The 21,435-nt window shown below is 44.7% G+C and overlaps 1 protein-coding gene across 1 annotated transcript in view; it reads right to left on the bottom strand.

Moving 5' to 3' along the window:
* Positions 1-21,435, bottom strand: part of LOC110306548 (nesprin-2) — a 209,014-nt gene that overhangs the window by 121,162 nt on the left and 66,417 nt on the right. Inside the window, exons 38-44 of the mRNA XM_029484925.1 lie at positions 15,038-15,303; positions 13,072-13,240; positions 11,034-11,189; positions 7,881-8,021; positions 5,848-6,030; positions 4,603-4,740; positions 837-1,022 (exon numbers count right to left, since the gene is read on the bottom strand). Of these exons, the coding sequence (XP_029340785.1) occupies positions 837-1,022; positions 4,603-4,740; positions 5,848-6,030; positions 7,881-8,021; positions 11,034-11,189; positions 13,072-13,240; positions 15,038-15,303 (1,239 nt within the window). The remainder of the gene's footprint in view (positions 1-836; positions 1,023-4,602; positions 4,741-5,847; positions 6,031-7,880; positions 8,022-11,033; positions 11,190-13,071; positions 13,241-15,037; positions 15,304-21,435) is intronic.

Genomic DNA, 21,435 nt, shown 5'->3' with positions numbered 1-21,435 from the left:
AAAAATGCTAGAAAAAGAAGTTGAAATATGTGAGGTGCATCCACATGTTGAAGCGCTCAGGCCTGGGCTTAGAGGTCAGGACAGATCCGACATGATAATAAGATGATGCAGTTGACAAGAGAGGCTTTGAAAATGACAGAGAAAGGCTGAAGGCTTAAAATTACGGCAACTGGGAGTTACTCCATAATGAAGAAAATGTTAAAATTCTGAAAGTAAAAGTGCTATAGTACAGTAATTACATAGCTAAATTATGACAAATGACATATGATTATATTAAAATTTATTATTATTTTTTTTATATTTGGTTTTTCAAGACAGGGTTACTCTTGTGTAGCCTTGGTTGTCCTAGAACTCACTCTATAAACCAGGCTGGCCTCAGATTCATAGAGATTCACCTGCCTCTGCCTCCCAAGTGCTGGGATTAAAGATGTGCACTACCATCACCCAGCTTAATTTTTTTTTTCACCTACTATTTAAGAATCTATACCAAACTATAGAATACATCATAAGGTCATTTCCATCAAAGGTCACAGAAGCATGCTACTGCTTTGGGAAAGGCTCATAACTAAGAATTGACCTCAGGAATCGGGTTAGAGAGAGAATAAAAATAGCAAGCACATTTATCAGGATTCTTCATCCCCAGAGCGAGGCCACTCTGGGTGAAGGACGGGAACATGAATCTTGCTACAGTTGTACAAAGTAAAATGTAACTCAAGAAATATCATCAATTACAAATGTATCTGCCTAGTGCGCTTTCATAGGATTTGAGGGTGATTCCTGGTATAATGTGCCCAATGAACAGGACACGGGAACCCACAACTTTTCGGGTCACTTACATCTGCCACCTGCTGGACGTGTGGGAGGGCCTCTATTATCTGTTGCTGTAAAGCGGCCACCTGGTCACTTAACTCGTGAATGGTCTGGATTAAGTCATCTGTTTCAAAAATGATTGACAGGTCTTCTAGATCCGTGAAAATTGAATGTAGAAGGCTGTGTTTCTGCTCAGAATCTTCCAGAGCCATCTAGATAAACAAGAAGAAAAGGGGGGTGGGGTGGGAAATGCCATTCTGATGAAACGAATCCACCAAGTTCAGATCCAAGAGAATGCAGTGAACTGTCTCAGAAGTTCTAGGTCCTGGTCACTTCTGTGTTCGGAACGAAACAATGAGCGCTCTACAGTCAGCGGGGTTGGGGGCGGGATGTGGCTTGAGCACCTGCTCTTAGCCCCCCCCCCCCCATCAGATAATACACGTTGATTGTCTGAAGAGTTCAATGTTTCCTGGAGCTTGTTACAGGGCAACAGCTAACACAGAGAAGCAACCCAGGTATCTGTTAGATGGTAAAGGAATAACCAGGCTGCTGCAGTCATTAGAGCAGCACTGAGCAATGGGAAGAGCCAACCACTGATGGCTGCGGCCGGCAACGGGAGGGCTCACAGGCACATTGTGATAAGTGGATGCGCAATTCAAATAAAGAAAAATTAATCAAAGGATCTACTATGTAGCTCAGGCTGGTCTTGGTCCTCCAACCTAGCCTTCTAACCACAGCTTTGCAGTGGCTCACTACTATGCCCAGCAAGATAAGACTTTCTTATGGTAGTGGAGAATGCTGACAGTCAGTAGCACATGCCTGTAACCCCCACACTTGGGAGATGCAGGCAGGGGGATACAGGAATTCAAGGTCAATTAAATTACATGAGACCCTGCCTTAAAAAAAACAAAAACAAAACAACCTAAACCAAAGGAAAAAATAACAAATAATGCCAGAAAATGAAAAGGAATATTTTACTAAGTATTTACTCCTGACACAGTATGCAAGGGTGCACAGTGCATGTGGGAAGAAGCACGTGAATGCTGTAGCGTGTGGGTGGAGGTCAGAGGACAACTTGCAGGAGCTGGCTCCAGTCTTAAACCCTGTGGGTCTCAGGTCATCAGGCTCAGTGGCGAAGCGCCATTACCTGCTGAGCCATTCTGCAGGCCCAGGACAGCTATTTTAAAGACAAAATGTGATTTTCATACAGGACTAGTTCTTACTGCCCATTTGAGGATTTACTTGGATCTACTGTGTGGGAAATAAACCCCTAGAGCCCCTGGCCTTACTTCCTCTGCTCAGCCTAGCCATTTAGAATGTCTCAGAGCTGTTTGAGAAACTCATTCACACAAAGACACTTACATCAGCACAAGGGAGCAGAAATATCCTTTCTCCTGAGCTCATGGCTTACTTAAAAAAAAAAAAAAAAAAAAAAAAAAAAAAACCAGAAGAGAGACAGAACATCATTGCTCTCTTCTGTCTTTGCAAACTCTCAAAATTTGGTGAGGTTCAGGCTGCTGTTGTGGCCCAGTTGGTAGAGAGCTTGCCTAGCCTGTGAGAAGTCGCAGTATGAGTCACCAGCATCACAGAAATCTAAAGTGGGTGTGGTGACGTGTGTTGGTAATCCTCGTACTGAGGAATGGAAGCAGGAGGCTCAGAGGTGTCATAACCTGTTCACAGACAGCCTGGGCTTCATGAGACTGCCTCAAAAGTAAGTCGAAATGAGCTGGGGGACAAGGCTGGAGAGTAGAGAGAAGGCTCAGTGGGGAAGAACACTTGCTGCTCTTGTAGAGAACCCACGGGGCTGCTCACCCTTTTGTTAACTCCTGCTCTTGAGGATCCGATGCCCTCTCATGGCCTCCACTGGCACTGTACACACAGTGCACTCAGATACACACAGGCAATACACTCATAAAAATAAATAACTCTTTTAAAAATGGTGAGTCATAAAACTGATTTAAAAGAGAAAGCTCATATGATGTAGGGATGTCAACACAAGGTATGTGAAGGGAGCGGGGGATGAGGGACAAAAGGAATCACAGGCAAGGACAAGAAAAGGAGTAGGTGGGCAAAAATGGACAGCGGGTCCCATAGGACAAAAATGTGCCACCAAATCTTGACTGTCGGGGAGGAAAGGCTAGCCATCAGGGGAACACCATGCCATCTTAAATATATAAAGGACTTAGACCGTCTTTGAGGTCTGGTTACTATGGAAACTTATGAAAGAACTCCTTAGTGACTCTTTCTCCAGACTAATAATGAGAGAAAGAAAACACACCTTTATAATCAACCCAGTCAATACCAGGCACTGGATAACCCCTGGTAGCCATGGCCCCAAAAAGAGAAACACTTCCATTGGCTCTGTCTCTCTGACGGCACAGAGAGGGATGCTCAGAAGGACAGCATCTTCTGAGGCATGGCATGTTAGACCCAAATCAGACATTTATATGGCTACGTTCCAGGGCTCAGGCTGGCATAGGGGGGCTTCTACTCACAGAACCACAAGGGGGCACCTGAGAGGCCATCTAGGGCACAGGGGAGTTAGAAGGCCTCCCTCCTGCTGGCTGTTGGGGGAGGAGGCATCACTTTCTTCACTGGTGTAACCTCTGACAAGCTGCCCATGCTCCCGTTAATACCCCACCTACCCAAGCTGGGCTTGCTTGTTTTCTGTTTTAATGACATGAATGTAGGAGAGGGCTTATTAGAAGATGAAGATTTTCAATGGGAGAGTTGAAAAAGGGTAATGGTGGTGAACATGACCAGAATCATTATATACATGCGTGTATAGAAGTGTCCAATAGCAAATAAAAAATAAAGCCATCTAGATGGGGCCTTGTATGTAGCTCAGAAGGAACAATAGTTGCCTCGCCTGTAGGAAACCCTGGTTTTAATCTCAGCACCATATAAACAAGGCCAGGTGGCACATGCCAGTAATCTCCACACAGGAAAAACAGAGACAAAAGGATCAGAAGATCAAGGTCAGCCTCACTCATGGCAAGTTCTAGGTCAAGCTAGGACACAGCAGACATCTTACAGGTTTTCCTTCAGATTCACTTACGATGTTGATGGTCAGCTATCAGACACAGGGTAGATGTTAGAGCCAGAGGTTGCTCTCAACTCCTAGAAGCCAATCTGGAGACCTGTTCCCACAATCCTATCAATATGGTGGCTATCTTCTTCAAGGCAGCAGGAGTATCTATAGTCTGTTACTCGGAATCCTTGGCATTGAGTGTTTGCAACTGGTGGTGCCTTCATGAGAATGACCATCTCATTGCCTTTGCCGTGTGACATGACCCAGTGGTCAATGTGGCTACCTCATCTCACTCATAGGACTGACGGTCATATTGCCATGTGACATAACGAAACGAGCCATGTGGCTACCTCTTCTCATTCCTTCTCATTCCTACTCATGCCTGAACACTGCGGAGAGGGAAGCACACAGATCCCACACCCAGGTAGTGAGAAAAGTGGTGATCTTTTTAGAACTCTGTGAGCTATGACCTTCAACACCACCATCTAGCATGGCATCTTACCTCATAAACTGAGGCCCATGGAATATATAACTATAGCATTAAAAGAGACACGCCACAGGACAAGAAGACCCTGAACCTGATTTCCAAACTCCCTGTCTAATGTCTGTCACTATCTCAAGCTTCTCTCTGTATCTTGGCATGGTTAGGATAAAAATTCATTCAAAACGGATCGTAAAAAGCCCAGATGCTGCTTGCTGGTCCGGTAGCCCCTCTTCACTCTGTAGGTTCTCTGGCTTAGAGAGAACCCTGGAGATGCTACCTGGAGGGTGCTGGCACGGTGGCTCAGGGTCCTTGAAGAGTCATAGTAGGCAGGATTGGCCAGCAAACGATTGGTCTTTTCTATCCACGCCTCTGTATTCTTCAGAAGATCACTGTATTCTTCCATCTTGATCGTGGCCTGTGAGCAGGGAAAAAATGGAAAGCAAGCTTATAGAAGGGTAGCTACTAGTTCATCTTGGGGATGAATAAGAATGTAAGGGTTGAGGCTTACTAGTGATGTGTTTGTGTGTCAAGTTGACAAGTGGTCAATTGTACTGGCTAGTTTTGTGTCAATTTGACACAGCTGGAGTTATCACATAGAAGGAGCTTCCGTTGCGGAAATGCCTCCATGAGATCCAGCTGTAAGGCATTTTCTCAATTAGTGATCAAGGGGGAAAGGCCCCTTGTGGGTGGTGCCATCTCTGGGCTGGGAGTCTTGGGTTCTATGAGAGAGCAGGCTGAGCAAGCCAGGGGAAGCAAGCCAGTAAAGAACATCCCTCCATGGCCTCTGCATCAGCTCCTGCTTCCTGCCCTGCTTGAGTTCCAGTCCTGACTTCCTTCAGTGATGAACAGCAATGTGGGAATGTAAGCTGAATAAACCCCTTCCTCCCCAAGTGCTTCTTGGTCATGATGTTTGTGCAGGAATAGAAACCCTGAGTAAGACACAGGCCTTTCGGATCTTTATCCTGGCTGAGGACACAGGCCCACCCGCTCCAAGTGAAAAACCTTCCAACTTGTCCTCGACTGGTAAAAAAGGGTTTAAGGAGTTCCTGTTAGAGCCTTGACAAAGGTTCCCAGTCAGTGCTTCAACTAGCCTAGTCCCATTTCGGCCTCATTCTGAACACAGGGCTTGTACTTTCTCCTCGATTTCAGGCCCTGACCCTATCATATCCCATTTCAGGATCCTATCCTAGCTGGACCACACTTGGAGCTCGACAAACATAGCCACTATTTAGGGGTAGAGAAGGACCTTGTTCCCAAATGGCACACTGCATTCTCATTGCCAGCCTTCCCAGGCTCTGGAGACAGCATGGCCTACACGCCTATTCCTGGGTCTTCATTTACCTAGGGAAACACAACTGCCTGGACTCCTGCTGAGGTCTCACTCTGCCAGCTAGAGAAGGGGAGGATGCGTGGCCCCAACATGACACAACTGGCTACCTCTGACTGTCACCCTTGGCTTGGCTTTGTTTAAGCCCTTCTTGGAACCACCATGCTGTGCAGTTATCCACTTTCGTGGTTGCACCTTGTTGAGCTGCGAGGTTCTGGATTCTGCTCTCTGGGATACTTGTTGATGTTGCTGGAAAGGAGCCATCAAGTTATCCATCCATTCTTGCGCCTGTCCTGGGTCCTGCTCCACGAAGTCCTGGACTTCAGAGTCCAGCTCGTTCAGCTTGGAATGCCAGAGGTCGAGCTCATCCCATATTTTCTGGAGAAGGAAAGGCTAAGTTAATTTAAATGAAGACTCCATGACGGGGTAAGGACTAGTTTGCAGATGGCACTTGCATTTGGCCATGCCAAGACATCATCCTAGGCACACTGGTTCATTCACACCCGGCAACCATTTGCTGTCTAAACTGGGACTCACTCTTTAATTCTAACCATATCCACTTCAGTAGAAGTGAGCTATCAATGGATAGTGGACAAAGCCCATTGAGCTCAAACAAGCAAAAGCCAGGAGGTCCACAGAAGGATTTAAATAGGTTATTTAAGCGGGAAGTGATGTGTTCCTTAGTCTCAGCTCACGGGAGACTGAAGCAAGAGGCTTTCCGGAGATCAGGAATCTGGGGCCAGCCTGGATGACGATGTAAATTCCATCTCCCAAAGCAAATACAAATAAACATAGAAAGAACAATTTAGATTTATCTGTGTATCCATGCACAAACACACACACACACACATACATACATGGATCCAGAAGGCAACTTGAAGTGCAAAAATAAAATTAACAACAATGTCTTATTGCAGAGGAATTGGCAGAGCGTTGGAGAGTTCTCGATACGCATTAGTTTCGACAACTGCTGTTGACTCAAGAAACTAATAGGTTGAGTTCAAAACAGAACTTAGGTGGGCAGAGGAAGATTTCAAAGGTAAAATTTTCAAAGCTTACCTAATATTTGTATAATAACAAGCTTGGGAAAACAAAAACCTGACTTTCTAGATCTGGTCCCTTTGCTTAAGAACCAACACTGAAGCCGGGTGTTGGGATGCACGCCTTTGATCCCAGCACTTGGGAGGCAGAGGCAGGCGGATTTCTGAGTTCGAGGCCAGCATGGTCTACAAAGTGAATATCAGGACAGCCAGGGCTATACAGAGAAACCCTGTCTCAAAGAGGCGGGGGGGGGGGCAGGAAAGGAGAGGAGAGGAGAGGAGAGGAGAGGAGAGGAGAGGAGAATCAAGACTGTGTCTAACAGTGATCCAATTTTGGAAGCCCCCATTAGAAAGTTTCCTAAAGTATAGATGGCAACATGAATCCACAGGCAGGTGTTAATATGGGATATGGAAATAGAATAATGTTCATCTATACTTTTACCTAAAAAGTTATTTCCTAAGCAATTTCACAAGGGAAATAAGAGCGGAGTTTTTGTGTCCTCGTTTAACCTTGGCAATCTAAAGAAAAGCTTACTATTTCTCAGACCTAACCGATTCACTTTTGATTTCAGACTGCCCACAGAAAGATCTTTACTGTCCCTTTCTTTATTTGTGGGAATACTATAGTATGAGGGAGTCAGGAGCCAGGGCAAATGCCCAGACAGCAAAACCTGAGAATAAGGCTTCCATGTACCCAAGCTTTTGTGCCTCTGTGATGACCTCTCTTTTCTGATGATCCAGTGATTAGTTTAAGGGATGTGTGTGTCTGTCTGTCTGTCTGTCTACCCTATCTATCTATCTATCTATCTATCTATCTATCTATCTCCTTCCCTCCCTCCATCTATTGAGACAGGACCTCAGCCCATGCTGGCCACAAACTCCCTATGTAGCGTAGCGAGTGATGACCTTGCTACCTGTTCCCCCTCTCTGAGTCTCTGACTACAGGCATGTGCCACATGCCCTGTTTCTTGCTGTGCTGGAGCTCACACCCAGGGCTTTGTGTGTGCCAGATTAGCACTCTACCAACCTGAACTACACCCTTAGCCCCAGTTCCAGTTCTTGGAGCTTCAGATCTATCAAAAAACTCACCTTGGGCTGACGGAGCAATTCCTGACTGGGATGCGGGGACAGGGGTGAGATAGAATACATGCCTTAAAGTGGCCAAAGCCACTTTAAGGCATGCATTACCTTTTGGATTTCATGAGCTTCCTCAATGTTTCTGCTTTTCTGTTGCAGCATTTTTTCAATGCAACGGAGTCCGTTGTTAATCCTCTCTATTTTCCTCCTCATGACGCTTGATGGTGAGCTCTTTGAGACTTCACTGCTCATCTGTGACAAGGGAGAAAGTCACAGTTGGGTTACAGTTTCAGGTCTTGACTCTAAATAGTATTCACTTTTTTGACTTGAAAATATTTTAACATGGGGTGGGGGCTCCAAACCATACTGTTAACGTATTAGTGACAGGCCAGATAAGCAGACTAGCCTGTCTGTGTTGGCAGCTGTTTCCTGACCATTTTAGTATAATCTAGAAGTAAATTTATTTAAATAAAACTTAGGTTATATTTGGAAGTACTACTGAGAAGGCTCTTTGAAGCATCAAATTATTAATAGGAAAGAATTTTCTAAGAGAAAATGCTTCCTTAGACCTACTGAACTTTATAAGAAAATCTTTGAGACACAGCTCTGTGTCCAACAAGATCAACCTTATTCTTAGGCCAATTTAAAACAAATGTAATCTCCGTTTTCCTGTCCAGCTAGGTGAAACCTCCTCAGACTAGTTCTTAGTGATGGAGAGCCCTGTTTTCGCCTCCGCTGTTTCGAGTGTGTTTCCCTAGCAACCAGAACTCTGGCCACTGAGCACAGCACCGTTTTCTTTTTAACCTAACATGATTTTCTTAAGAAAATAACTTGTGTTAGGAAAGATTAAGAGTATTGAATAGAGTGTTGTGTTTTTTCAAAGGCCTTGCCAGTGTGTTTGCTTATTTTTTAAGCTACTGTTGATAAGTAGCCATAAGATATCCACATAATACTATACACACAAGCTGAGGCAGAAACTACCCCAGTGCAGATAAAGATGGATTTGTAGAAGCTGAAACCTGGGCTAATGGCTAACTCAGTGCCAAGCCCACACACTAAAGTGTTGGTAGAACTTGACCCTAGAAGCCTCCGGTTCCCAGTGGTAAGCTTTGTCATACAGTAAGCTGGTGGTACCTTCATATTATATTTTTATTCATAGACCATATAGCATAATAAAGATCATTATTTTAAAATATCAGTTTAATATTTTAGCTTTATTTTATGTGTAAGAGTATTTTGCTTTGTGTATGTATGCAGACCATGTGAGTGCCCGGTGCCTGAGGAGGCTGGAGGAAGACATTAGATCCATTGGAACCGGAGAGAAACATGATTGTGAGCCACCGTGTAGGTCCTAGGGAATGGACCAGGGCTTTCTGTAACAGCAACAAGTGTTCTTAATCACTGAGCCATCTCTCTGGCCTCTGAGCTCTCACTTTAACCCTATATACATTTTTAAAGTTAATTAATATTAGCCTATGTAATACAGTACCAAATAATGAAATTGCTGATATGGACAGTGACTCTCTTGATTGAAATTCATACTACTATTTAGACACACGAGGCAAGATTATGAAGCAGGGGTAAGCAGCCATTTGAATTACAGACATGATACCGTATGTGGCTGTGGTCTGGACCCTTGTATTTCCTTAAGAATCATGACACAAGCAACAAACCATATCATATGAAGTCAGGAAAACTAAACACTGTATGGTTGTCTCTTACATTTTCTATATTTCTCATTTCTGCTTTGTTGAAACTAGTAAAATGCTAGCAGAATTAAAAAAAAAGAATCATGACACAATAAAAATCAATTCCATTTGTCACAAACATACAAGTTCATAATGGAAAACTTCACCCTTAAACATGAAAGACTATTTTTTTTTTTAATTATCAACTTGATTTGTAGGGATTTTCACATACTGTCATAAAAATAACACCGAGTTTCTCTCAAAATATTTGGTAGTCTCAAAAAAAAAAAAAAAGAAAAAGAAAAAGAAAAAGAAAAAGAAAAGAAAAGAAATAATATCAATCCTTGAGCAAAGTTCCAATAGGCTAATGTGTTAAATCAAAATATCCGTTCTAACATATTAGGAGACTGTGTGCTTATATACAAATAACATGTTATGAGAAATCCGCCTCGGAATCAGTTAATGGCACGTGCTAGGATCTGAGGGCTTTGTTCATTTCCTTTGTTTGTCTCACCCTGCAACCCAAGCAGGCCTCCAAATACATGGCAGTCTCCTGCCTCAGCCTCTGGCATGCAGGCATAACAGGTATAAGCCGTCATAACCAGCACTAGTGTCTAAGTTTGAAATCTGATTCTTGTTTGCATCTCCATTTCATAAGAAAATCTATGTAGCTCTATATATCTATAGAGTTGGTTGTGTGCACTATAACCAACTTTATTCCCAGGCCACTCTAAAAGCAGAGGTAATCTTCATCCCTCTACCATCTAGGCAAAACAACCTCCTCCCAGTAGCTAACAGAAAGCCCTGTTGTTCTCTGATGTTTCTAGTGTATGTTTCTACTGGCAGCTTGTTTTACTTATCAAAGTATGGGAATTCTAAGTTTTAAAGACAAAACATAAAACTCTCCGGTGGACATAGGACCAAACATAGTTTTCTTCTGTTGGTCTGAAATGCCTAATAAAACTGTCTAGCTGAGTGCCCACTTCCAGCACAACAGAACAATACACACCCTCTCTTCAGACCTGCATGCTAAGGTGAAAAATTTTTCTCAGCATGTTTTGTGAGAACTCTATCCACATCACCATTAAACAGACATCACGTGCTGAAATGCTATCAAGTGAGCAACAAAATCTATATTCCTACTGTCCTTGGCTGTTCTTGCACTGTTGGTGGGGGAGGGGATATTTTTCAAAGCAAAATATTATACGTGTCCCCAGTTCTTAAAGATCATTAGAGTAAATAGTAATGTAAAAATATAATATTAATAATAATAATAATAATAATAATAATAGCAAGTCAAGTAAAAGATAATACAAACTATTAAAATGTAAAGAAGGAAAACTAAAATAACTGGTTAAAAAAAAAACAACAGATAATCTGAAACTCTGGTACCTACACAATTTATTCCTAGTACCTTTATCTCATTACTTAATACATGAGCTCTATCAAACCAGGCAGAGCTGAAAGTAGAGAAATGAAAAGTGACAATCAAAGGATAATTTCTTATTTCCATTCACCCATCCCGATCAACAACAGCACACACATACACACATACACAAACACACATCCTCAGTACCTTCTCCTCAGCATCTTCTAGGGCACTCCTGCATTCTTCCACCTGGGATCCGATCTCTGCAGGGACTATGCTGTACATCTCGGAATACTTGATGCGCAGTTTTTCCATAATGCTCTCGAAACTCAGCTTGCCTTTCTGAAGAATGCTCCGCAGCTCCTAAAACCATCAACAGAGTCTCAATACTTACAGGACCTGGGAAAAAGTTTAGCCATAAAGAAAAGTGAAAGCAGATTTCCAGGGTCCTCTGGATTTAAACCAGCCAGCTTTACATGACAAAACCTCCCTATTGATACAAGCAGATTAAGCCCAGGAGATACTGGGGTTTAGTCAGGCGATGCTTTCTGATTTGTAAGAATCGAACTTGATAGCTCTTCATGGTGTCAGACTCTTGCCAGAAAGACATGAGAACAACCTCTGCTTCTGGAGCCCAGTAGGACTGACTGAATCTCAATAGCCTCCAATCGGCTAAAAAGTAACAAGTGGCCAGAAGTTTCAAAGACGGTTTTCCGTGTTGTTATTAACTTGTTGCGATTTCCACTTCTTCCGACATTATCATCATAATGAGTCAAGGCCACAGAGAGCACTGTGCTTGAAGCAAAAGTGTCTGTTTCATGTAATTAGACAGCCAGGCAGAGCCCTACTCCTTTCAAAAGGGAGGGTTCCAGTTCCTGGTAAAGAATGTAGGTTTCAGGAGATAAAAGCACACTGAACAAATGGCCCATTGGCTGTGGCCTAGAAACAGAATCTGATCTGCGTTCTCCTGCAGCAATTATAAAGGAGAAAGTCATCTGTTTGGGAAAGCTTCCCAAAGATTGAGTGGAAAACCTACTTATTGACTTTTTTGAGCTTTTGTGTTCTTTAGCTCTCTAGTGACTGTTGGGCAGCCCTGAGTCCCAGCCCCGAGGAACAGTTCCCAGTCTCAATCCCATGATGGAACACCCTGCCTGGTCTCTATCCTCCATCCTGACTGACAAGCCTAGAGAGGGAAAGCCAAAGAGCAGTGTGGTGCAGTCACGGTTGGGGTGGGGGTGGGGCGGAGAGGGGGATAGGGGGCGGCATTCTGTTCTTCCCACCCAGGTCTCAGTCCACAGCTACTGACTGAGACCGTGGCTTCTCCACAGACAAAACTTTTGAGACTGACAGTAGACTTCCCTTTTCAACACCATAACCAAGGGCTGTGTGGTTAACAAGGGCATGAGACTTTGCATAAAATCCTCATAGTCAGGGCCGGAGCGGCTGTTTGGTGGTCATGAGTACTGGCTGCTCTTAGAGAGGACATAGGTTCAGTTTCCAGCACTCACATGGCCCCTCACTACCAAATGTAACTCTGGTCCCAGGAGCTCCAACAAACAAGTACACACACATAGCCATAATGAATAAAAAAAGAGGGGCTGAGAGATGGCTCGATGGTAAAGAGCTCTTGTTCCTCTTGCAGAGGAGCTGAATTTGGTTCCTAGCACCCACACGGTGGCTCACAGCCATGCTACTCTAGTTCCAGGGCAGCCAACCCTCTCTTCTGGCAGCCATGGGCACCAGGCATATATATGGTGCACATACATGCATACATTTAAGCAAAACACTCATATACATAAAATTTTAAAATAAGTAAATCTTTAAAAATTAAATGAAAAAATTTTTAAAGTTCCCAAAGTCATTTTTGGACTAAGACTAGGAATGAAAGGTGACTCTGAAGAAAGGAGCTCTCAACATGATCGTCCATGTGCATGCCACCTTTCAGAGCTGAGATGCCATGTCCAAACAATATTCTCATCTGTGGGCCGAGGCCTCTGATCCCCAAACACACTGGAAACATGGTTAAAAACAGGGCCGTGGAGTGCAGAGTGACCTGTCCCTCAGCATGGCTTCAATTCCCCTCTGTTTCCTAGCCATGTTCACCCTCCTGACTCTGCGCACAGTGTGCTGCCTGTGCACCTACCTCCCTGTGTCCCACCCCTCCCACCCTGGCTAATGAGTTCTTTCCAACAGAAGACTGGGGACCTGTCTCAGCCACTTACACAAACTCTTCCCTCCTGCTTACCTCAAACTGTTCTGCCCGTTCTGGGTGGCCTTCCGGTGCCAAGTTTGGGAAAGACGTTGAGATCTGTTCAAATACACGCTTCACATCCTTTATTTCCTTTAAGAAAGACTGCTGTGCCTGGATTTCGGCCTGGACCAGGTCCTTATTCTTTTGAGTTGTCTGAAGAAGCCTAAAATTACATCAAAAAAGAACTCATAAAGAATCCATAAAAGAACGGTTTCCTCCCTAGGAGAAAAGAACCAGTTTTTAGTGATTTATTGTCAAACATACATCAAATACAGTCAATCAACAGTGTCCCCAAAACTCTCATCCCCGAGTAGCCTCTCTGCATAGTCCAGCTACCTTCTCTAGCTTCCATCTGTCCCACATGATCCCAGATCCCAGACGAAGTGACAAGTGTCATCAGCCATGGGTGGGCTCTTTAGAACAGACCACCCCCACCAGCTCACGTCTCTTCAGCTGACCCATTGCCTAAAGAGGCACCTGTGTGTGTGGTGGTAGGGTCTTTGCTGAGAACTATTTGGTATCTGTATTTGGCTTCACTATGTAGCCCTAACTAGCCTTGAACTTACTGTCATCCTGTTCTTTCTACCCCATAAATGCTGGGGTTATAGGTCTCTGTGACCACACCTGGCCAAAAATTTGTTCTCACACTTGACCTGAGGCCTCGTTCCTGAGACAGAGCTCTTGCACTAAGAGTCTCTTGGTGGACTCCTGGATAGCCTCATGGGGGAGAGTTAGCCACATGACTAGAGAGCTGGGACTATCTGCATCAGCCTTTCCTACGCTGTCCTCCCGATCCCTAGAGAGGGGAGACAAACTGAAGGCCGAGTTGGCCACATTTGCTTAATTGGTCACTGTAGCCTCCAGAGCATGGAAACAGATAAGGTCAGAGTGCCCAGATTGCCAATCAAGAGAAGCACCCACGGGGCCGTGTGTTGTGGAGGCCAAGGAAGCTGTCCCATCCTCACACCCCTACCCACACATCCTTCCACATTGTTCTCCACTTGTATCCTTTATTATATCTTCCATTGATGAATCAGCAAACCTAAGTGTTTCCCTGAGTTCTGTGCACCACTAAGGAAGGTTCTGGAAGTTGTTCCAGCAGCCATTTAGTCAAAAGCATGGGTGACATCCCACAACTTGTGGTTGGCACCGGAAGCAGGGAAGCTCTGCGAAATGGAATGCTCAAAGTGTAGAATGGGGGCAGGTAGATTCCATCAGAACTGCAGAGACTCCGAGTGGATGGCAGCTGAGAAACGCTTCGGGGTGGGAGGGGGGGAGAAAAGACCCTCCCCATTGGCGCTGTTGAGTGGTCATGAATGAGGAGGAAATGGCTCTTTTCCTCCTGCCATGCGCAAACCCACTGCTGTGGCCTTTACAATAAACACAGAGGAATTAGACCCAACTTAAAGGATCTTTAAAGGGGTTTGCTTAAACACATTATGGCATATCAACACACACACACACACACACACACACACACACACACATTCTACAGGTGTTTTTAATTTGACATTCAATGGCATAGGAGTCAAAAACAATCTGTTGATCAATGACTCAGCAGAATACGGTACAGAGTCAGGCACTATAATGTCAATAATCACAGTGAGAAGCGAGGAAAAAGGTGACTGTGTTTCCAGCCGCTTGGTGAGATTAAAGTAGACTTTCACGTTGGTCTTTATAATTCCCCACAATTGAAATTTCCTACAGTCAATAGGTATAACTAAAATGCAAAACAATACACATTTGAAGGGAAAAGTCTGCAAGCTATTCATTCACACTGTAATATCAAGATGGAAAATGTGTATGCTCCACTGTAGGCATTCACTTCTTCCGCCCCCTTGGTTGCACCCATCAGCGTTGATTCTGTTGTAGCATTTGCTATTCTCTACTTTCTCTTTTAAACTTTGAACAGAAGCCATCAGATCATTTCCTTAATAATCAATCTCTTTATAAATCTCACCTGTCGCACCGTTCTTGCATCGACCCAATCTCCTGAAGTGCCGGGATGGTTTCCCCGGTCTCGGTGCCTTCGGGAATGTTCTGGATACTCCTGACACGCTGTAGAAGCAGGGCCAGCAGCAGCTGCTGCTTCTCCACGCTCTCCTGGTGCTGGCACAGAGAGTCCAACAGCTGCCAGAGTTCCTCTGTGGGAGCTGCGTCCTTTGCTTTAGAAATTTCTGGAAGGTCCTCCTGAAGAGTCTCTAAAATTATTGCTTCTCGCTCAATCTAATTAAATGAATGGCAACAAAGAGAAAGCAGGAAGATTTTGAGATCTGAAATCTACCCGGTGAGCACAGTCTTTGTATATCCGCTCTTTAAAGCGTTCCTAATGCCTATCCTGGTTCAAAGTCATTATTCGCTCACTATAGCTGGGAACATTAGTCCTCTGTGATCAAGGATCGCGTAGCTCCCAGCTACTGCCCATGTAGCTGTGTGATTCCGATGAGGAAATGCTATTGTGAACAGGCTGGGGAAACACTATTGACTAGAGTGATTTATTTCCCCTTGGGGCTTCTGTTGGTTTGAACTGTGTTTCCATGAGATCTACATGAGGAGGCTGGAATGGCCCCACCACAACAGGCTGGGCTACTGTTGGATGTGGAAATTTTCCTACAAGTCTCTTTGACTTCACTTTGAATGTCTACATCATGCTTTAAGACAAAGCCTGGCGATTTGTTATGAACCTGACGCTTTCCAAAGGGAGAGCCACTGGGATTACTGAACCAGCTGGGGTTATCAACCACTGGTATGTAAAAAACGTAGAAATACGTAACTTATTACAACGCCTACCTAGAAACTAGGAATTCCACCAGTCTGGACTCAGAACAAAGAGTTGGCAGACAGCCTCAAAGGCTCCTGAATAAGGTAGCTCTTTGCTCCCCACCCCCAAGCCTTATGTCCATTTCCTTTAGCTACAAGACTCATTTATATCATTCTGTCCTCCTGACTCTATGTCCAAACAATGGCCCATCTTGCCACTACAAAATACCACACCAGACAACTGCACTTACGTTATCATGATTGACATGGTGAGCAAGGCCCTGGATGTACCAGAGGGTGAGAAATAAAACCTATGAAGGAAGATGCAACAAGCCCCAACATCAATTATTATAAGCTCCCAGAGTCCCCAAAGCCTAAGGCATACTTCTTCACCAACGTGAAGGTCAAATTGGTCAATCTTTAACAAAGAGAAATGCCATGGGACGGGGATTTCTTGCCTTGAGGAAGTAATAAATGTTACCCTTAAGACTACTGTTCAAATGCATTATCAACCATGCTTCTAATGTTTTCTGGGGGGCTGGGGGAGGGATGAGCTGGAGGGGGAGGAGCCAAAGCACCGGGAACAGGAAGTGGTATCTGCTGTTCTGTCTTGGGTGCCATGAAAAAGTGGGTGGGGACCCCGGCTGCTATGATATACCTGGTGGAGAGGGAGACAGTCCCCTCCCTAAGAAACTCATCTACAGAGTATGTGTTTCCCACTGTCTCAAACCATGGTACGACCGGAAATCCTGGTTCCCAGCTACACCTGGACTAGAGAATGAGATAGACCATATCACACCTTCCTGCTTAAAAACAGCATACTAATAAAGGAAATACAACGCAGACTCGAGACTAATGGTAGAGCCAAGGTTTCAAAAATTATTGGGTGTGTGGATAAATAGCCCTGGGGCTAATTATATTTGATGTTAATTCTGTTCTCCTGTGAGGGGCTGCGAACAAGGAATGAGTCAGTACTCAGGTGAGTTCCTGTAAACCTACTTCCCACCTTAATTGTAAAATAAAGGAGAGCTGATGATTGGGCAGGTAAAAGAGAAGGTGGAGAGAGAGAAGGAGGAGAAAATGGGAGAGAGAGAGGACGCAGAGGAGGAGGAAGAAGAAGAAAAAGAAAAGCAGAGCAGAAGCACATGGCCTGGAGAAAACACAAGTTCTAAGGGGTCTCATAGATGGAGAAGATGGTAGTGTAGCGGTAGATCTGCCCAATCTAGGCGCACAGCGTGTATTCATATTAACTGAGTTGTGTTTTCATTGCTGGGGTATATTTGGGTTGGAGATTTACCGCAACAACTGGGGTTGAAAGAGCCTTGTCTGTAACCCAGACGAGTGGGGGCAGGGGCGGGACCACACAGTGGGGGGTATCGGATGGTGCGATGGCCACAAATGAACAAATGGACGACCCCAAAGCTTCACAGGCATTTTCTGTGTCCTTCCTCCCACCTGGCATCACTTTCCAAAATCAGCTAGCCACCTGCTGGCGAGCCCACTCGCAGCTGCAGTGTTGCTCTAAAGCTGGGACTGAGATGGAAAACCTGAGAGATCAGTCTTCCAGGCAGCCAGGCAAACAAATGCTCAAGGTGTGAATGGGCCACTGCCGCCCAGCCGCCCAGTGGCATTCTGCTCAAGGATAAAAAGGAACACCAAGGGTGCGGGGAAATGTTCAGTGAGGATGGAAATGTGCTCCACTTTTATTTTGTTGGTAGTCATGTGACTATATGCATTAATCAAAACTTAGCAAACTTCATGCTGAATTGATAAGGTCCCTGAGCCAGGAAAACAGAATACTAGGTACTGGCCTTTGCCCTTGGAAAGGCCTCAGCACCCTCTGGTGACATCCCTTGGACATAGAATCCTAATAAAACCCTTTGTAAAATTTAAGGTTCATAGAGGTGAAGAGGACAAAGAACCATAGTAACACACACACACACACACAGAGACACACACATGCGTGCACGCGCCATGTATGCACACACCAACACGGTAAAGGAGAATGAAAGTCTTGGGACCTGAAGAAACGGGAATGAACGAGGAGCCGGCGTTGGGACCCAACAGTGTGAGAGGAAGCCAGCTTCCCATCCCCCGGTATCTCTAAAGAAATCATGTTGCTCCAGGACTTGATGCCCCATTGCATCAAGACCCCCAAAGCATAAAACCATTATTCTAAAAGTCAGTTGTTCTCGCTTCCTTTCTGTTGCTGTGACAAAAATGCTCTGACCAAAACCCACCTGGGAAAGGAAAGGATTTGCTTTGTCTCTCACGTCTAGAGCCACAGTCCATCACTGAAGGAAGTCAGGGCAGGAAACTAAGCTGCTTCCGCATGCTCTCTGGCTCACTCCCTAGCTCATGCCAGGGGCCTCAGCAGGCTGGGCTAGGCCCTCTCCCATCAATTACCAAGGGAGACAATCCCTTCCAGACATCACCACAGCCACCACAGCCCAATCTGATCCAAAACATTTCTCCACGGAGGCTTACTCAGACCACACGGCTGTATAAAGTGGGCAGCTGGAGCTACCTAGGACATCAATAATGATACCAAGTACATGTCTGCCTTTCAAAAAAAAATAGGGTGTCGTGTTGAAGGAGAAAAAGTCAAATCAAAAGGTAAATTGAGTTTTAATTTGAAAATTTATAAGATGAACGTTTAAGTTTAAAAAAAAAAATCTACCTACTCAAATTGTTTATTCCAAAAAGATAGCGAATGGTTATTTTACAATAGTTTTAAACAGATGGTCTTTATTGGCCAGCTATTGTGTGGTAAACATTGGCTGTCTACTTGACTGCATCTAGAAGCATCAAGACAAGCTTCCGGACACGCCTATGAGGGCTTATCCAGATTACATTAGTTAATCGAGGTGGGAAGTCCCAGCACCATTCCCTGGGCTGGGGCTTGGATCTAGATGAGTGCCAGCATTCATCACTGTCCTCTTCCTAACATGATGACATCGCCTGCCTTAAGTTCCTGCCATCAGGAGCCATGACAGACTGTACTCATGCACCCTGAGCCCAAGTCACCCTTTCTACCCTTAAGTTGCTTTTATCACAGTGACACAAAGGCGCCAGCAGTGCCAGTGGGATCTTGCATGGCTAGGTCTTATATAGATACAGGAATGCTACCATTTTTAGTGAATGAATAAGAGCAGCATTAAGATCATACAACAAGGGCTAGAGAGATGACTCAGCGGTTAAGAGCACTGACTGCTCTGCCAGAGGTCCTGAGTTCAATTCCCAGCAACCACATGGTGGCTCACAACCATCTGTAATGGGATCTGATATGTATACACGCACACACATACATACACACACACACACACACACACACACACATACACACACACATATCATACAACAAGCAGGGGATGCAGTTCAGTGGCAGAATGCTTTCCTGGCATGCACAAAGCTCTTGGTTTGATCTCTAGTAACACACACATTCATACTGATACCCAGAACCCACACAATCATAGACCAACTGACATACACAGATATCCCTTAACCTAGTTGCTTAGTGATTAAATACAACACGTAAGTTTTAGTTCTCTTTTGGCACCTGTGAACTTGGGCAAGTGACTCATTATTATTGAGTCCCATTGACTTCATGTATTGTTGCTAAAACACTCTCTGGAGTGGGAGATGTGAACATGTATCCCCCCCACCCACCCACCCACCAGGTTCTAAGGAAAAGCCCTTCCTCCTGAAGTCCCAATAACAAATCAAAGTACGGTTCCACGGGAGTTCGCCCTGGGGATCCAGTGAGTTTATTGTGAATACTTACAGAGCATTCGTGAAGGATTACGGACAGGAGCCTGGCTGACCCCAAAGCAGCCCATGCTGGAAAGTTTCACCCTCCCTGGAGGATGGCTTCAGGATCACCTCACAGATGGAGCCCCTTCCCCTAGTCTTCCCAGCCTACACACTCTAGCTCCTCCCCTAGTCCCTGAGGATACAGGCAGTTAGGGCAGAAAAACAGAGAGGAGTGCCTGGATGTTCTAGTGCGGGTTAAATGACTCTCCCTCCAGGCAGGAATGTCAACAGTCAACAGTCACACCATTTCCTTCCAGGAGGGAATCCCAATACTCCCCAGGCAAAACAGCAATGGCTTCTAGCAAAGAGGCCAGCTGCCCCCACGTGAATGGCTTGGCAGCCTGGCTGAGGATCGTCCTTTACATAGACGCAAGGGCTAAGCCAAGCTCACCGTGAGTGCCCACTTCATGTTTTTATTTGTATTGGTCTTTGGGGGAAAAAATTACAGTTGTTGGGCTGAGAACAGAGTGTGGTTGGTAGGAATGCTTGCTCCACGCACAAAGCCCTGGCTTCAGAGGATGGTAACACTCATCTGTAATCCCAGCGCTGGGGAGGGAGAGGCAGGAGGATCCTCAGTGGCATAGCTAGTCTGTGGGGAGCTTGGGCTTCAGGAAGCTTTGTCTAAAAACACTATTTTGACTAGATTCTGGTCTAATGTTTGAGTAATCAGAAAGAACTAAATGAGTAAGATTGAAATTAATACGACATGACTTTAAATGGCTATAAAACAACAGTGTGGTAAAAGAGTCAAAGCTTGGGATCAGCCAATGTTTGGATCTGAACAAGTACTCTCCCTCAACAAGTACCTGCCGAGTGCCCACTGGCTACAAGGTATAGCTGGGCTGCCAGGTTATAATTGAAAGGAAGACCCCTTGGTATGCATTCAGTGACCCACAGGGGCTTGCCACATAGTCAGTCTGCAATTGGGGCTCTTGGGCCACTACTTAGAAAAGGAGAACTTTTAGTCTGAGCTTCAGTTTCTCTAAGTATCAAGTGGGAAAGGCAGTAACTTCCTGAGGCCAAGACAAGGATGCAGAAGCACACTTCTGAACTGGTTTCTCCGCACAGGGTAGGGGGCTGCCGTTGTGGACAGGCAGGGGACTCTTGCTAGCAGCCTGAATAAATGACAGTTTCTTAAGAGTCTGAACATCCAAGAGACTGTTCACTGCTGAAGCCCCACCAGCACCCCTGAAATGACACCGATTTCAAGAACATTAAGTTCTAAGCAGGTTAATGGGGCAGTGTTGACCGTGGGTGATCTCCCACCAATTAAGTTCAGGCTCATTACATTCCCATCCCCAGAAAATTCACCAAAATTCTAAAATGAAGAAAAGAGGATTTTCAATTCGTGTTCTGATCTGTACCTCATGTATCCATGGCACTATAGAAAGATTAACAAGTACTATGATCTCCTATGATTTTTTTTCATTTTCTTTCTTAATATATGTAACACGCAAGTCCTAAACCATGCCTGAGCTATGATCCGGGACTGAGAGATGTCAGAGAGGTCTTCTTTGAGACACTTTTCAGAAAGCATAGAATTTCATATTTTTAGGCCCACACTTGACAACCATAACTAATTTCCATACTTAACAATTGGAGCTGATTTCCAATTAGTCAGTTATCACGCTTATTACTCAGTTCTAACCTTTACTGTAATGAATGCAATGGTAGTTATATTTAAGGATGAACTCTTCTTCAGAATGAGGATTTTAAAGCCTCATCCGGCAAGTAGTCATGTCTTTAGTAAGAATTATCTGAGGGCTGACAAGCTGGCTTAGTGGG

The sequence above is a fragment of the Mus caroli genome, chromosome 12 (assembly GCF_900094665.2).
Source record: "Mus caroli chromosome 12, CAROLI_EIJ_v1.1, whole genome shotgun sequence".
NCBI classification, from domain to species: domain Eukaryota; kingdom Metazoa; phylum Chordata; class Mammalia; order Rodentia; family Muridae; genus Mus; species Mus caroli.
This window is presented reverse-complemented; position numbering and strand designations above follow the sequence as displayed.